The sequence below is a fragment of the Salvelinus namaycush genome, chromosome 38 (genome assembly GCF_016432855.1).
Source record: "Salvelinus namaycush isolate Seneca chromosome 38, SaNama_1.0, whole genome shotgun sequence".
NCBI lineage: Eukaryota > Metazoa > Chordata > Actinopteri > Salmoniformes > Salmonidae > Salvelinus > Salvelinus namaycush.
Genome location: NC_052344.1, coordinates 10,283,478 through 10,301,774, shown reverse-complemented (window position 1 = coordinate 10,301,774; position 18,297 = coordinate 10,283,478). Strand labels below are relative to the sequence as shown.

Genomic DNA, 18,297 nt, shown 5'->3' with positions numbered 1-18,297 from the left:
TGTGTGTGTGTGTGTGTGTGTGTGTGTGTGTGTGTGTGTGTGTGTGTGTGTGTGTGTGTGTGTGTGTGTGTGTGTGTGTGTGTGTGTGTGTGTGTGTGTGTTCGTCTCAGGTGTATCCTACCTTTGAGGGGTCAGGGGGCATCACCCCCTCCACAGTGAAGGGGCTCCCAGGCACGGGGTTCCCATCATAGCTGATGTCCACTTTGTAGGGTCCCTCCTCAGGAGGAATGTACTTCACAGTGTGTACTTCGTTGGCCGTGTCAGACTCCAGCTTGCAGGGGATTGGCCGACGAGAGGGCGAGGTGATCTTCACATCCAACTTGCCCTGGCCACCGGCGCCGTGCGTGCTCACTGTGAACTCCTGATCCTTCCCAACGTCGACCTCTGTAGGTCACACACACACACAAACACACACACACACACACACAGGGTATCAGGCCGGGCTATAGCCTACATTCCTGTTTGGCACCAAAGTGAAAACAATGGATTTGAATTTAACAGACTGGAATGATTAGATACCTAGGGGATCATAATTATTTTCTATATGACTATGGAGCCAAGCCATCACACAAAACAAATACTATACTGTCCTTGGTGCATCAGCCAAATAATTCCTTGGCAGTATTGAATATCACGAGGGCCAGTTGATTTTATATAACTTCTTAAAGCAAGTAACTGTCAGAAGAATGCCAACGTATTATCTATGGCTGTGTGTTCTGGGGAAGACAAATGTGTTGGAGGTCATGAGGTCAAACTCTTCCATGTGATGAACAGTGGTTTATTTCCTGGGAAGTTTCTTAGTAAAATGACAGTACACATGTGTGTGGGGGGGGGGGGGGGGGCGGGGGGCTACTCACTGTTGTTCAACCCCTGAACTTTGACCTTGTTGAGGTCAAGAGGCGGAGCCACCGTGATGTTGAAGGGGCTCTTGGGAATGGGGTCACCGCCGTGGCAGATTGAGATAGACATGTTACCCTGAGAGAGGGAGAGACAGAGAGAGAGAGGGAGAAAGGGTGAGAGGGGAGAGAGAGAGAGGGAGAGGTGGGGAAGAGAGAGAGAGAGAGATATGAGAGAGGGAAAGACAGAGAGAGAGAGGGAGAAAGGGTGAGAGGGGGGAGAGAGAGAGAGGGAGAGCGAGAGAGAGGGAGAGGTGGGGAAGAGAGAGAGAGAGAGAGATATGAGAGAGGGAGAGAGAGAGGGCGATATGGTGGGGAAAGAGGGAGGGAGAGAGAGAGAGAGATAGGATATGGGAGATGGAGAGAGAGAGAAAAGATGAATGAGTTGTTATATTATGACATATGGACATACCGAACATATGTGCACTGCAGTGTAGTGCACCGTGTAGGAGTAGTCATGGTTACATACCTGTTGCACTGCAGTGTAGCGCACGGTGTAGGAGTAGTCATGGTTACATACCTGTTGCACTGCAGTGTAGCGCACAGTATAGGAGTAGTCATGGTTACATACCTGTTGCACTGCAGTGTAGCGCACAGTATAGGAGTAGTCATGGTTACATTCCTGTTGCACTGCAGTGTAGCACACGGTGTATGAATAGTCATGGTTACATACCTGTTGCACTGCAGTGTAGGGCACGGTGTAGGCGTAGTCATGGTTACATACCTGTTGCACTGCAGTGTAGCGCACAGTATAGGAGTAGTCATGGTTACATTCCTGTTGCACTGCAGTGTAGCACACGGTGTATGAATAGTCATGGTTACATACCTGTTGCACTGCAGTGTAGCACACAGTATAGGAGTAGTCATGGTTACATACCTGTTGCACTGCAGTGTAGTGCACAGTGTAGGACTAGTCATGGTTACATACTTGTTACACTGCAGTGTAGGGCACAGTGTAGGAGTTGTCATGGTTACATACATGTTGCACTGCAGTGTAGCGCACAGTGTAGGAGAAGTCATGTTTACATACCTGTTGCACTGCAGTGTAGCGCACGGTGTAGGCGTAGTCATGGTTACATACCTGTTGCACTGCAGTGTAGCGCACAGTATAGGAGTAGTCATGGTTACATTCCTGTTGCACTGCAGTGTAGCACACGGTGTATGAATAGTCATGGTTACATACCTGTTGCACTGCAGTGTAGTGCACAGTGTAGGACTAGTCATGGTTACATACTTGTTACACTGCAGTGTAGGGCACAGTGTAGGAGTAGTCATGGTTACATACTTGTTACACTGCAGTGTAGGGCACAGTGTAGGAGTTGTCATGGTTACATACATGTTGCACTGCAGTGTAGCGCACAGTGTAGGAGAAGTCATGTTTACATACCTGTTGCACTGCAGTGTAGCGCACGGTGTAGGCGTAGTCATGGTTACATACCTGTTGCACTGCAGTGTAGCGCACGGTGTAGGCGTAGTCATGGTTACATACCTGTTGCACTGCAGTGTAGCGCACGGTGTAGGAGTAGTCATGGTTGTCAATGATCTCAAAGTCTCGGACGGCGTCCCCTTTGGCTGCTCCGGTGAAGTGCACTTCAGGCTTGGCCTTGCCCGCTCCCTTGGTGTAGATAGTGAAGTGGGTGGGCTTACCTACCTCCACACCTAGACGTTGTCACACAGAGGGACATTCAGGATCAATACAACTGATCTACTAATCAGCTGCATTAACAGTCATTAGCATAGAATTAAATAAAACACCAGAATTGGACATTGATATCCATTGTTTTGTTTCTCTAAAGTCACATTGATATCCATTGTTTTGTATCTCTAAAGTCACATTGATATCCATTGTTTGTATCTCTAAAGTCACATTGATATCCATTGTTTTGTTTCTCTAAAGTCACATTGATATCCATTGTTTTGTATGTCTAAAGTCACATTTATATCCATTGTTTTGTATCTCTAAAGTCACATTGATATCCATTGTTTTGTATCTCTAAAGTCACATTGATATCCATTGTTTTGTATCTCTAAAGTCACATTGATATCCATTGTTTTGTTTCTCTAAAGTCACATTGATATCCATTGTTTTGTATCTCTAAAGTCACATTGATATCCATTGTTTTGTTTCTCTAAAGTCACATTGATATCCATTGTTTTGTTTCTCTAAAGTCACATTGATATCCATTGTTTTGTATCTCTAAAGTCACATTGATATCCATTGTTTTGTATCTCTAAAGTCACATTGTTATCCATTATTTTGTATCTCTAAAGGACATAATTTCCGGTCACAACTTGCAGACTTGTTTACGTGCTGCTGTGTGTTTTGTTGCTAACCTTACTTTGCTACCTGACAACTTTACGGTTTTTACTTTTTAATTACCGTTTATATTTTTTGTTTTTCCCTCACTCAACTTTTTTTTTCATTCAACTTTTTCACTCCGGATGCTTTATCTGGACATGGTTCGTCAAGACCTCCAACAGCCGAACCTAAGTAGTAACATTAACATGATGCCTTCTAATTGCAGTCACTGTACTCATAATATACAGGAGAACGATCACCTTACGGCGAGGATAGCTGTGCTGCAAGCCCAGTTTCAGACGCAATCGTTAGGCAAGGGTAATTTCAGTGTAGGAAAGGATGAAACAGCTTGTGCTGTAGGTACAGATAGTAGTATAAATCCCCTCGCACAGTCCCCGCAGCCGGACAACTTTCTCATGGCTTCTGGAGGGAAATGCTGTAGGAATGCTCAACCGGTGTCGCTCATTCAGCCGACAGAAACTTTCAACCGGTTCTCCCCATTAAGCGAGTCGGAGTCTGAGGCCGAGCCTTCTCTGGTCTCTACTCCTCCCGTTACGGGGTCTGAGACGCCGAAGGCTCCCACCATTAGCTCTGACAAATTGAAAACCCTAATCATTGGCGACTCCATTACCCGCAGTATTAGACTTAAAACGAATCATCCAGCTTTCATACACTGTTTACCAGGGGGCAGGGCTACCGACGTTAAGGCTAATCTGAAGATGGTGCTGGCTAAAGCTAAAACTGGCGAGTGTAGAGAGTATAGGGATATTGTTATCCACGTCGGCACCAACGATGTTAGGATGAAACAGTCAGAGGTCACCAAGCGCAACATAGCTTCAGCATGTAAATCAGCTAGAAAGATGTGTCGGCATCGAGTAATTGTCTCTGGCCCCCTCCCAGTTAGGCGGAGTGATGAGTTCTACAGCAGAGTCTCACAACTCAATCGCTGGTTGAAAACTGTTTTCTGCCCCTCCCAAAAGATAGAATTTGTAGATAATTGGCCCTCTTTCTGGGACTCACCCACAAACAGGACCAAGCCTGGCCTGTTGAGGAGTGACGGACTCCATCCTAGCTGGAGGGGTGCTCTCATCTTATCTATGAACATAGACAGGGCTCTAACTCCCTTAGCTCCACAATGAAATAGGGTGCAGGCCAGGCAGCAGGCTGTTAGCCAGCCTGCCAGCTTAGTGGAGTCTGCCACTAGCACAGTCAGTGTAGTCAGCTCAGCTATCCCCATTGAGACCGTGTCTGTGCCTTGACCTAGGTTGGGCAAAACTAAACATGGCGGTGTTCGCCTTAGCAATCTCACTAGAATAAAGACCTCCTCCATTCCTGCCATTATTGAAAGAGATCGTGATACCTCACATCTCAAAATAGGGCTACTTAATGTTAGATCCCTCACTTCCAAGGCAGTTATAGTCAATGAACTAATCACTGATCATAATCTTGATGTGATTGTCCTGACTGAAACATGGCTTAAGCCTGATGAATTTACTGTGTTAAATGAGGCCTCACCTCCTGGTTACACTAGTGACCATATCCCCCGCGCATCCCGCAAAGGCGGAGGTGTTGCTAACATTTACAATAGCAAATTTCAATTTACAAAAAAAAAACGACGTTTTCATCTTTTGAGCTTCTAGTCATGAAATCTATGCAGCCTACTCAATCACTTTTTATAGCTACTGTTTACAGGCCTCCGGGGCCATATACAGCGTTCCTCACTGAGTTCCCTGAATTCTTATCGGACCTTGTAGTCATAGCAGATAATATTAACATTTTTGGTGACTTTAATATTCACATGGAAAAGTCCACAGACCCACTCCAAAAGGCTTCCGGAGCCATCATCGACTCAGTGGGTTTTGTCCAACATGTCTCCGGACCTACTCACTGCCACAGTCATACTCTGGACCGTTTTGTCCCATGGAAGAAATGTTGTGGATCTTAATATTTTTACTCATAATCCTGGACTATCGGACCACCATTTTATTACGTTTGCAATCGCAACAAATAATCTGCTCAGACCCCAACCAAGGAGCATCAAAAGTTGTGCTATAAATTCTCAGACAACCCAAAGATTCCTTGATGCCCTTCCAGACTCCCTCTGCCTACCCGAGGACGTCAGAGGACAAAAATCAGTTAACCACCTAATTGAGGAACTCAATTTAACCTTGTGCAATACCCTAGATGCAGTTGCACCCCTATAAACTAAAAATATTTGTCATAAGAAACTAGCTCCCTGGTATACAGAAAATACCCGAGCTCTGAAGCAAGCTTCCAGAAAATTGGAATGGAAATGGCGACCCACCAAACTGGAAGTCTTCCGACTAGCTTGGAAAGACAGTACCTTGCAGTATCAAAGAGCCCTCACTGCTGCTCGATCATCCTATTTTTCCAACCTAATTGAGGAAAATAAGAACAATCTGAAATGTCTTTTTGATACTGTCGCAAAGCTAACTAAAAAGAAGCATTCCCCAAGAGAGGATGGCTTTCACTTCAGCATTAATACATTCATAAACTTCTTTGAGGAAAAGATCATGATCATTAGAAAGCAAATTACGGACCCCTCTTTAAATCTGCGTATTCCTCCAAAGCTCAGTTGTCCTGAGTCTGCACAACTCTGTCAGGACCTAGGATCAAGGCAGACACTGAAGTGTTTTAGTACTATATCTCTTGACACAATGATGAAAATAATCATGGCCTCTAAACCTTCAAGATGCATACTGGACCCTATTCCAACTAAACTACTGAAAGAGCTGCTTCCTGTGCTTGGCCCTCCTATGTTGAACATAATAAACGGCTCTCTATCCACCGGATGTGTACCAAACTCACTAAAAGAGGCAGTAATAAAGCCTCTCTTGAAAAAGCCAAACCTTGACCCAGAAAATATAAAAAACTATCGGCCTATATCGAATCTCCCATTCCTCTCAAAAAAATGTGAAAAAGCTGTTGCGCAGCAACTCACTGCCTTCCTGAAGACAAACCATGTATATGAAATGCTTCAGTCTGGTTTTAGACCCCATCATAGCATGAGACTGCACTTGTGAAGGTGGTAAATGACCTTTTAATGGCGTCAGACCGAGGCTCTGCATCTGTCCTCGTGCTCCTAGACCTTAGTGCTGCTTTTGATACCATCGATCACCACATTCTTTTGGAGAGATTAGAAACCCAAATTGGTCTACACGGACAAGTTCTGGCCTAGTTTAGATCTTATCTGTCGGAAAGATATCAGTTTGTCTCTGTGAATGGTTTGTCCTCTGACAAATCAACTGTACATTTCGGTGTTGCTCAAGGTTCCGTTTTAGGACCACTATTGTTTTCACTATATATTTTACCTCTTGGGGATGTCATTCGAAAACATAATGTTAACTTTCACTGCTATGCGGATGACACACAGCTGAACATTTCAATGAAACATGGTGAAGCCCCAAAATTGCCCTCGCTGGAAGCCTGTGTTTCAGACATAAGGAAGTGTATGGCTGCAAACATTCTACTTTTAAACTCGAACAAAACAGAGATGCTTGTTCTAGGTCCCAAGAAACAAAGAGATCTTCTGTTGAATCTGACAATTAATCTTGATGGTTGTACAGTCGTCTCAAATAAAACTGTGAAGGACCTCGGCGTTACTCTGGACCCTGATCTCTCTTTTGACAAACATATCAAGATTGTTTCAAGGACAGCTTTTTTTCATCTGCGTAACATTGCAAAGATCAGAAATTTTCTGTCCAAAATTGATGCAGAAAAATGTATCCCTGCTTTTGTTACTTCTAGGTTAGACTACTGCAATGCCGGATAAAGCACTAAATAAACTTCAGTTAGTGCTAAATACGGCTGCTAGAATCCTGACTAGAACCCAAAAATGTGATCGTATTATTCCAGTGCTAGCCTCCCTACACTGGCTTCCTGTTAAGGCAAGGGCTGATTTCAAGGTTTTACTGCTAACCTACAAAGCATTACATGGGCTTGCTCCTACCTCTCTTTCCGATTTGGTCCTGCCGTACATACCTATACGTACGCTACGGTCACAAGACGCAAGCCTCCTAATTGTCCCTAGAATTTCTAAGCAAACAGCTGGAGCCAGGGCTTTCTCCTACAGAGCTCCATTTTTATGGAATGGTCTGCCTACCCATGTGAGAGACACAGACTCGGTCTCAACCTTTAAGTCTTTATTGAAGACTCATCTCTTCAGTGGGTCCTATGATTGAGTGTAGTCTGGCCCAGGAGTGTGAAGGTGAACAGAAAGGCTCTGGAGCAACGAACCGCCCGTGCAGTCTCTGCCTAGCCGTTCTCTGCCTCTAACCCTATTACAGGGGCCGAGTCACTGGCTTACTGGTGCTCTTCCTCTTCCAAATATATACCGTCAAGGAGGTGTGTAAACAAAACTCCTTAAAAATTTGGCAAGATAAGAAGTTGGGCTATGGGGGAGACAAAATACTGATACATACATATAAAAACATTTTGGTTTACCCAAATAGGAACTGTTCACATTGGAATTTTCTTGGTCACAATCTTAAAAAGGAATTTGTAAGAATTTTCATACAAACAAAACTAAAACTTGAGTGGGTTGAGTTACTGACGTGGTCTTCCTGTCTTGGTTGGCGCCCCCCCTTGGGTTGTGCCGTGGCGGAGATCTTTGTGGGCTATACTCGGCCTTGTCTCAGGATGGTAAGTTGGTGGTTGAAGATATCCCTCTAGTGGTGTGGGGGCTGTGCTTTGGCAAAGTGGGTGGGGTTATATCCTGCCTGTTTGGCCCTGTCCGGGGGTATCATCGGATGGGGCCACAGTGTCTCCTGACCCCTCCTGTCCCAGCCTCCAGTATTTATGCTGCAGTAGTTTATGTGTCGAGGGGCTAGGGTCAGTCTGTTATATCTGGAGTATTTCTCCAGTGTCCTGTGTGAATTTAAGTATGCTCTCTCTAATTCTCTCTTTCTTTCTTTCTTTCTCTATCTCGGGGGACCTGAGCCCTAGGACCATGCCTCAGGACTACCTGGCATGATGACTCCTTGCTGTCCCCAGTCCACCTAGCCATGCTGCTGCTCCAGTTTCAACTGTTCTGCCTGCGGCTATGGAACCCTGACCTGTTCACCGGACGTGCTACCTGTCTCAGACCTGCTGTTTTCAACTCTCTAGAGACAGCAGGAGCAGTAGAGATACTCTCAATGATCGGCTATGAAAAGCCAACTGACATTTACTCCTGAGGTGCTGACCTGTTGCACCCTCGACAACTACTGTGATTATTATTATTTGACCATGCTGCTGACCAGACCACCCCTCATAGCCTGGTTCCTCTCTGGTAGCTAGGTTTTCCTAGCTACCATGCTTCTACACCTGCATTGCTTGCTGTTTTGGATTTTAAGTTGGGTTTCTGTGCAGCACTTTGAGATATCAGCTGATGTAAAAAGGGCTATATAAATACATTTGTTTTGAATTTGATGATTATTAGCATCATAGTTGTATGTGATTTTGCTCTATTGGCCATGTCGGCGGCTTGTTGTCATGGTTACTAGAAGTCTCACCTGTCTTGTTGAGTCCGGGTCCCTCCGCCCTCACCTTGTTAGCGTCATGGGAGGGGTCCACCTTGATCCTGAAAGGGCTGATTGGTATTTCCTGTGTCAAGGGTCAAAGTGGGAAGGTCATTGTTATTGTTTGGTTTCATAATAATGAAGCTAAAAATCCAAAATGGCGGTGTAGTTTCTCTTTCTCTCACGTGGTCAGCGAACAGCACCATGATGGTGTAGCGTCCGGGGCCGGGGGGCATGTACTTCACTGTGAACGTGTCGTTGTCATTCTTGATGATGTCAAAGTCGATGTCAGCCTCTGCCGGACCGACCACGCCAGGTGCACACTTGATGCCGATACTGACATCCCCTGAGGAATGGGAATGGGAGTGAAGGGGTCCAGGATTAGGGTATTCAGGAAGGGGATGAAAATTGGAGTGGAAAAAAGCAAGTAAGATTGTTAAACATTGAGAAGGCAGATGGCAAGAAAATACTCATCAGTGCTAGAACTCACTCAACAACACCGTCGGCTACAACATTGAGTAGTGAAGACCCTTCTATGTGTTGTATTTCTCTGTTGCATCTCACCTTGTCCTGCCTCGCTGCAGTCCACAGTGAAGTAGGTGGGCTCGTTGGCCTTCAGACCTGACTTCTCCACACCTGGACCATACACCTTCACATTCTCTGGGTGGCTGCCCTCTCCGATGGTCACCTGAGACAGACAGACACACACACACACACACACACACACACACACACACACACACACACACACACACACACACACACACACACACACACACACACACACACACACACACACACACACACACACACACACACACACACACACACACACAGCAATGAACATACATTACTAGTACTACAACATTGTACAAAGCTGTATGCTATCTTTGCAAATGCACTGAATTTGCTATAGAATGCTGTAAGTGACGTACCATATGTATGTACTGTATGTGTATCTAACACAGGGCTCTTCAACCCTGTTCCTGGAGAGTTACCGTTCTGTAGGATTTTGCTCCAACCCAAATCTTGCGCACCTGATTCTAATAATTATCTGGTTGATAAGCTGAATCAGGTTATTTACAACTGGGATTGGAATGAAAACCTACAGGAGGGTAGCTCTCCAGGAACAGGGTTCGAGAGCCCTGATCTAACAGGTCTACAGTCTGTTAGACGGGTGGTCAGTCTTACCCTGAAGGGACTGTTGGGGACGTTGACCTCTCCCCAGGTGATAATGATGGTGTGTTTGATGGGCTTGGTGGGAATGTAGACACAGAGGAAGGTGCTGTCTCCGTTCTCTGTGATCTGGATGTCGATGGGGAAGCCCTCTGCATCCTGGGCGTATATCTTCAGCTGGCCCCTGCCGGCTCCACTTGCATCAATGGTGAACTCTGCTGGTTTGTTGACAATGCAGCCAATCGGTTCCAGACCTGGGCCATAACTGTTCACCTGCAAGGAGAAGCCATTCATAATGCTGTTATGTCATCCTTATGTAGCCTTTACGTCATTATTACGTCACTATTACAGTATGTTGCCATTCTCTTACTGTTACGTCACTTTATTATTCTCGTTCTACAGGCTGGCAAGCCGGTGGGGTAAATGTGAAGGGGTGGGGTCTAACCTTCTCAGGGAACACGTCATTGGCTGTGAGGAGGATGTGGGCCATAAAGGGGCTGTCCTTGATGTCCTCGTCGTCACAGATGACGTGAACAGCATAGTCGCCAGGCTCCGTGGGCCAGTAACGTACGTCACATGACCCGTCGCCCTTATCATCACACTCTATCTTAGCCTGCGACGGGCCCTCGATGGAGAAACCTGGGGATGAACAGGGACAGAGAGAGAGATATAGGTACACATTATATAGTGGTGGGTAGAGATATAAGCTCACACACACACACAAATGGCAACTGGCAACAAAGAGGCAAACAGGCATAGATGGCAACAGACTAAGAAATATTGGCAGGTTGGTTTAGTCGTCGCTTGCGATGGAGGTAGAAGACAGAGAAAGAAGAGTAAGTTCATCCTAATTCGTATAATAACTGTAATGAGGTGAATCATCAGGGGTCATGACCTTTTCCTCAGCTGGCAGGTCAGACTGATCATGTGACAGGAACAGGAAGCCCTCAGGCCTTGTGCTGGTTTCTGTGACAAGTGACCCCCAAAATGTGGGCTTTAATCTCTCCAACTCTCCAACTAATAACAATTGTGTGTGTGTGTGTGTGTGTGTGTGTGTGTGTCTGCTTGGACACGGAATCTGTGTAAATTGCCTGACAGTCATGCCAGAATTCCAATGGAAAACAGTCCAATAGAATAATCCTGTGTCTTTCTCTTCTAACGGCCGTCAGACTTACCCAGAGTTCCCACCTCTGTGCCGATGGCCTCCACCACAAAGTCAGCTGACTTCCCCACCATGCCTGTCTCCAGGCCCGGCCCCCACGCCCTCACCTTCTGGGACCCCACGTCCTCACTCACCACCACCTCAAACGGGCTGCAGGAAACACACACACACACATGTTAATGCAGACACATACATACATAGACACACATACAGTCAGGGGTGGTCTAGTCAAACAGAAATCCTTTATAGCCCCATTGACTGTAATGTCAGTAAAATTCACGTAATTGATGTTGGGCAGCAGTGATATTTCCAGTTCCACCCCCCCTCCCCCCAGCCATTAAACTCCAAGGAATGCAGGAATGTAAGCTTCATAACATGACTCATCACAGGTCATTTTGGCTTCTTTAAGTTATTTCAACATCTGTCCTTCCAGGACACCCCTGGAAAGCCCTTAATGGTTCAGCCCACTGCCTTTGTAGCTTTCATGTGGTTGTGCCCACAGCAGAATAGGGAGGAGGACAGGGTTTCACCTGCGTGGGATGGTCTGTCCACCCCAGGTGATGGTGATGGTGTATTTGCCAGTCATGATGGGGTAGTAGTCACACTCATACACCCCTTCTCCCGCGTCACGCACCTTCACAGGCTCCTCTAGTCCCTCTGAGGGGGTCACAAACAGGTCACACAAGGGTCACACACAGCAGCTCAGAGGTCAAAGGCTAGCCAGAGCATACAGTAGCATTCCTATCACAACTAGACCATTGAAAACCATTACATTTCATGAAGAGTATTTATGCCCCTATCAAACCAGTAAATTAATGTGGTGGCAAGTCATAAACAATACGAAATTCTACACTCATATCCATACACTCACTTGGCCCCTTGATGGTAACCTTGAGCTCTCCGCTGCCGGCTCCCTTGGTGTACACCTTGAAGTCAGCCACCTCTTTCACCCTCACCCCCTTAGGCTGGAGACCTCTCCCTGAGGCCCGGCACATGTTGGGGTTGCTGGCTGTGGGACCACCGAGGGGTAACGTGGTTAGACAAGAAGATAACAGGATACACACTCACACACACAGGCTGAGGCAGAGGTTGGCTGTTAGTTAGTCGGTTGAATGGTGGTGCATTAAGCACAGTCTGCATGGGCTGCCAGGGAAGAAGCAACGGGGGAGATGGACATTGAACAGGAGTTATATACCTGCAGAACAGCTAGACAGAGAACAAAGACGGGTTACTGTAAGACACTGGGCTTGAATGGATAAGATTGTCAAAATGAAAACAATAAGACATGTTGAAATAATTTCTATGAGTTTGAATACAATGATGTTACACGATGAACCTCTTGTTAGATGGCAAAACATTCCGAAGACAAATAGCTAGCATAACTATGCTAACATCTTGAGTCAAGATGCTGCAGGCTTTCAATTAGCTAATTACCAGTGCTGTAATATGACTGTAAAAATGCCTTGGCCACAGAAAACATTACAGCAATTTTGTGAAATTAGGAAGAAATAACCAGCTAACTCTCCCAATTCATCATCATTTTAGACCACTTAAGTTTAGAAATGACCAAAAGAAAAATAAGGAAAACAACTTAATAAAATAACTGAATTATAAGTTAAATAGTTGTATGGAAAACCTCTTGATAGAGAGCCTTATTAAAATGGGTTATGAAGACAAACAATGTTATTGTTTTGTTGTGTTATGAAAAAGCTTAAAAAATGTCAGGTTAAAATTAAGCTAAAAATGGAGGAGCATTTGCATGTTCAGTGTTAGTCAGAAAATGTAAAGTTGTAAATGGCTGACTGAACACAGAGCGATTGCTTTGGTCTGGGGGGGATGAAGATGAGGATGACAAGTAGACAGTGTAATGAGGTATGTAAGATTCACACACGTCTGGACGGTCACGCTGACGGCCGCTCTCGTCAAATGAAACAAAGGTCAAAAGTTAAGACAATCGATTTTCGTTTGACTTGAACAGGATTGTTTGTTTCTGGGTTATCAAAAAGTGAATTGGGAAACTATCACACAAAAAAAAGCTGTGTTATGGTACGCTATAATGCTGTTGTTTTGTTCAAATCTTTTTTTGTTAATTCGTGGGTGTTGTTACTCATTAGTTTTGTTCTAAATCGTCAAGTCAATTTAACGTCACACATGGAAGAAATCAAATCACGTGTTACAGGATATTAAGGCAAAGTGAGCTACAAACTGGATAAAAATAAATGTCTGTGGGATTATTTAATAATTTTTTTGATATGCAGTATTCAAAGATTATTGCAATAAGACAATGTTGGAAGACCAATTGCAATGTACTTCTATTTTTGAAGCAGGTGATGTACAGTAAGTGTGTGACCTCTGTGTGTTGAAGAACTGCCGAGCGTCTGTAAAGGTGACCGTCCAAAACCAGCCAACCACATGGATGGATGGTGCTGCCTCTATTGTTAAAATGAGGAGGAACTGCATTTCTCTCTCCCATTCACACCCTTCCTTTTCTTTCATTCTTGCATTCTCTCTCTCTTCCTTTCATTTCTTCTTTCAGTTACACACTCACTCATTCCCTCTCATTCTGTCTCTTTGGAAGATGCCTGGTTTGAAGGGGGGATGAAGCCACAGAGGGCTAAGCGCCAGCACATGCCATCAAGCTGGGGACCCCTGGTGCGGTGCGTCACGGGGGATGGGGGTATAGTTTTGAGTTTAGGGGGGACCAGGCTGGCGCAGGCAGGCTACGGTCTTTCCTCCACGGGCAGGCCTGTACTAACTTGGTCGCCTGGGTTTGGGCGGTGTTGGGGGGGGCACTCTCTTGGCCTTGTCTGTGGGTGGGGTGCGTATGGACTGGGGCACTATCTGCACCGGAGAGCCAGGGGGCAGGGCGCTCGGTGGAGCTGCATGGAGGAACAACAACAATATGACACACACGCTGGAACAGGACAGGGTCACTCTGGAGAACCACCAGACCCCACAGCTTAGAACCCTGCTGCTCCAACACTCAGAACCCATCCAGAGTCCTCCCACAAACCAAGGGTTCACCAACCCTAACCCAACAATTTTCAGAAGAACCCAAAAGACTTCAGACCATGTCGGTGGCCTGTCTGTTATGGCAGGTTATCACTGTCTGTTATGGAGATCAAATGTTTAGTAGTGAGGTCAGTCTAGGCATTAAAACTCAATATTACTCAGATTAGAAAGAGAGGGAGGGAGTCAGATAGTGGATTACTGTAAAAAATCAGTACGATCATCAAAATCTGTGTGTGTGTGTTACCCTCTGAGATGTGGACAGTGAAAGGGCTTCTGGGTATCTGCTGCCCAGCAAACGTCACGTAGATAACATGAGGCCCCTTCAGGATAGGGCAATAGGTGCAACGGAAAATACTGTCCCCCTTGTTTTCCAGAATGATCTCCACGGTGTCTCTTCTGCCCTGGGAGTCCACGATGATCACACCCACGTCTCCAGCACCGGCACCTGAGGACAAAAATAGATGTGCTAACACCTTCTACTGTGTGTTCAGGGGACAGACATGGACGTAACACTGGAGGACATTAGAGAGAACAAATACATACATGTACTTTGTCATCATGATCGAAGGAATAAATATCAGCTAATATTGCAAAGCTAACGATCATTCTAAAAGATCCTTAGATCTACTTACAACCCTATTGATGAAACTAGGGGATTTCAATAGGAAAGGTAGATAGATTATCTACTTCCATACTATGAACATTGTCCTCCCCAGACGTGCATGCGTGTGCTACCTGCTGTGTAGATGTCGAAGTAGGTAGGCTTGTTAGCCACGTTGCCTACAGGCTCCAGTCCTGGTCCTCTGGCCTGCACCTTGTTGGGGTCTCCCATGGCCTTGGACACACTCACCACGAAGGGACTCCTGTCTATGTCCTGCCCAGCGAACATCACCTTCACCTGGGGAAAAGAACACGCATAGACCCCTGTTAGACCGCTGGAGGAAATCCCAACTAAGATTTAAAATATTTTCAAGTATGTATATACGGGTACTGTAAGTGTGTGACCTTGTGAAGGCCCTCCACTTTGGGCAGGTAGATGACAGAGTACGTCCTGTTCTTGTCATTGTTGGGGATCACTCTGGCCTGGAACAGAAAGAGAGGGGTGAGATGGGAGAAAGGAGAGAGATAGAAGCTGGATGTGAAGAACTATGTGTGCAAATGAACAGCAACTTCAGGATGGAGGAGTAAGGGATTGAGGAGTTAAGGGGTAATGTGAGTGAGAGTGCCCCACCTCCTCTGTGTGTCCCTCTGAGTCCTCCACATAGACCAGGACCTCCCCTAGCCCCGCCTCCACTGTCTCCACGATGAACTCAGCCGGCTTCAGCACCATGTTACCTCTGGGCTCAATACCTGACGGGGAAAAGGATGGAGACAGTAAGCAGGAGTACAGAACTAGATGTGAGAGCCCTCTGTCACTTATTCTGTGCTGACAGATGTAAACAGGATGAAACACCTTCCTTTTCAACAATAATTCTTGCACCTAATATACAGTATAAACATACAGAATAAACCAGAAGGCCTTTGGGCGATTGAGGCTTTAGAAGATGTAGATTGTTAAGGAAGTCTGTTTTTTACCAATGTTTTATTTGTTTTGTTATTTTTTATTGCAGGGGTGCAAGCACACCATGACAGTCGTGAAGCAGGCGGGACAAAACTTATTCCCTATCAGGTGACTGAAAAGATTTGGAATGGGTCCTCAGATCCTCAAAAGGTTCTACAGCTGCACCATCGAGAGCATCCTGACTGGTTGCATCACTGCCGGGTATGGCAACTGCTCGGCCTCCGAATCGCAAGCTACTACAGAGGGTAGTGCGAACGACCCAGTACATCACTGGGGCCAAGCTTCCTGCATTCCACGACCTCTTTACCAATCGGTGTCAGAGGAAGGCCCTAAAAATTGTCAAAGACTCCAGCCAAGCTAGTCATAGACTGTTCTCGCTGCTACCGCACTGCAAGCGGTACCGGAGCGCCAAGTCTAGGTCCAAGAAGCTTCTAACCAGCTTCTACCCCCATGCCATAAGACTCCTGAATATCTAGTCAAATGGCTACCCAGACTATTCACATTGCCCCACCCCCTCCCCTCTCCACACCACTGCCACTCTCTGTTGTCATCTATGCATGGTCACTTTAATTAACCCTACCTACATGTACATACAGTTGAAGTTGGAAGTTTACATACACTTAGGTTGGAGTCATTAAAACTCGTTTATCAACCACTCCACAAATTTCTTGTTAACAAACTATAGTAGGACATCTACTTTGTGCATGACACAAGTAATTTTTCCAACAGTTGTTTACAGACAGATTATTTCACTTAAAATTCACTGTATCACTATTCCAGTGGGTCAGAAGTTTACATGCACTAAGTTGACTGTGCCTGTAAACAGCTTGGAAAATTCCAGAAAATTATGTCATGGCTTTAGAAGCTTCTGATAGGCTAAGTGACATCATTTGAGTCAATTGAAGATGTACCTGAGGATGTATTTCAAGGCCTACCTTCAAACTCAGTGCCTCTTTGCTTGACGTCATGGGAAAATCAAAAGAAATCAGCCAAGACCTCAGAAAAGAATTCTAGACCTCCACAAGTCTGGTTCATCCTTGAGAGCAATTTCCAAATGCCTGAAGGTACCACGTTCATCTGTACTAACAATAGTACGCAAGTATAAACACCATGGGACCACGCAGCCGTCATACCGCTCAAGAACGAGATGCGTTCTGTCTCCTAGAGATGAACGTACTTTGGTGCGAAAAGTGCAAATCAATCCCAGAACAACAGCAAAGGACATTGTGAAGATGCTGGAGGAAACAGGTACAAAAGTATTTTATCCACAGTAAAACGAGTCCTATTTCGACATTATCTGAAAGGCCGCTCAGCAAGGAAGAAGCCACTGCTCCAAAACCGCCATAAAAAAGCCAGACTACAGTTTGCAACCGCACATGGGGACAAAGATCGTACTTTTTGGAGAAATGTCCCCTGGTCTGATGAAACAAAAACTAGAACTGTTTGGCCATAATGACCATTGTTATGTTTGGAGGAAAAAGGGGGAGGCTTGCAAGCCTAAGCACACCATCCCAACCGTGAAGCACGAGGGTGGCAGCATCATGTTGTGGGGGTGCTTTGCTGCAGGAGGGACTGGTGCACTTCATAAAATAGTTGGCATCATGAGGAATGAAAATGATGTGGTCATATTGAAGCAACATCTCAAGACATCAGTCAGGAAGTTAAAGCTTGGTCGCAAATGGGTCTTCCAAATGGACAATGACCCCAAGCATTCACATTCTTAATATAAAGTGGTAATCCTAACTGACCTAAAACAGGGATTTTTTACTGGGATTAAATGTAAGGAATTATAAGGAGTTTAAATGTATTTGGCTGAGGTGTATATAAACTTCTGACTTCAACTGTACTATCTTAACTGTTATTTATTTACTGCTCCTCTTTAATTACTTGTTACTTTTATCTCTTATTCTTATCCGTATTTTTTGAAACTTCTCTGTCGGTTAGGGGCTCGTAAGTAAGCATTTCACTGTAAGGTCTACACCTGTTGAATTCGTAGCATGTGACTAATACAAATTGATTTGATTTGATTGACCATTTCAAATTATACGTTTATAAAACATATACCCGTTGGCTGCCACTCAAAAGAAGAGGGAAAAAATGTAAGAAATACATACAAAGCTTAAGTAATATTACATTCCATTTCATCAGGATAAGAAAAGAAAAACAAGAGGGCTTCCACCCCCGACCTCCCATTCCATTCCCCCATCCCCACCCAGCCAACATGTCTCAATTCAACCCCAGGTCCTTAGTGTACAAGAGAAAGTAGTGCACTGTGTTTTCTGTCAATATACCTGGTAAAATAATTGTTAATAAACAACTCTAAGGGGTGGCCCTATAAAATCTGTGATTTTTTCCCAAATGATGTTTTATATTTTTACAGATTGTTTTCTCAGTTAAAATTTTCCTTGATTCACTCTCAAAATTACAAATGTTCATAGAGAAACAACGAAATTGGATGTTCTGAGTCCATATCGATGGTTAAATTACATTAGAAGGCCATTTGTTTTGGTCTGGAAGAAAAGTAAAAGTGAGTGTAATTCCCCTTTAATTGTGCATCTGGCTCTTTATTTGTGCATCTGGCCCTTTAATTGTGCATTTAGCGAGTGAGGAGTGTGCCGTCTAATGTGCCGGTCTAGCGATGGTTCTGTACTGCTGCTGCTCATTTTGTGGCA

At 45.1% G+C, this 18,297-nt stretch overlaps 1 protein-coding gene across 1 annotated transcript in view; it reads right to left on the bottom strand.

The window, feature by feature from the left end:
* LOC120032010 (filamin-A-like) overlaps positions 1-12,090 on the bottom strand; it is a 43,820-nt gene extending 31,730 nt beyond the window's left edge. Inside the window, exons 1-11 of the mRNA XM_038977917.1 lie at positions 11,924-12,090; positions 11,583-11,709; positions 11,066-11,202; positions 10,336-10,529; positions 9,906-10,163; positions 9,279-9,402; positions 8,900-9,060; positions 8,709-8,799; positions 2,386-2,555; positions 858-975; positions 122-384 (exon numbers count right to left, since the gene is read on the bottom strand). Of these exons, the coding sequence (XP_038833845.1) occupies positions 122-384; positions 858-975; positions 2,386-2,555; positions 8,709-8,799; positions 8,900-9,060; positions 9,279-9,402; positions 9,906-10,163; positions 10,336-10,529; positions 11,066-11,202; positions 11,583-11,709; positions 11,924-12,047 (1,767 nt within the window). The 5' untranslated portion in view covers positions 12,048-12,090. The remainder of the gene's footprint in view (positions 1-121; positions 385-857; positions 976-2,385; positions 2,556-8,708; positions 8,800-8,899; positions 9,061-9,278; positions 9,403-9,905; positions 10,164-10,335; positions 10,530-11,065; positions 11,203-11,582; positions 11,710-11,923) is intronic.
* Between the last annotated feature and the right edge of the window lie 6,207 nt (positions 12,091-18,297).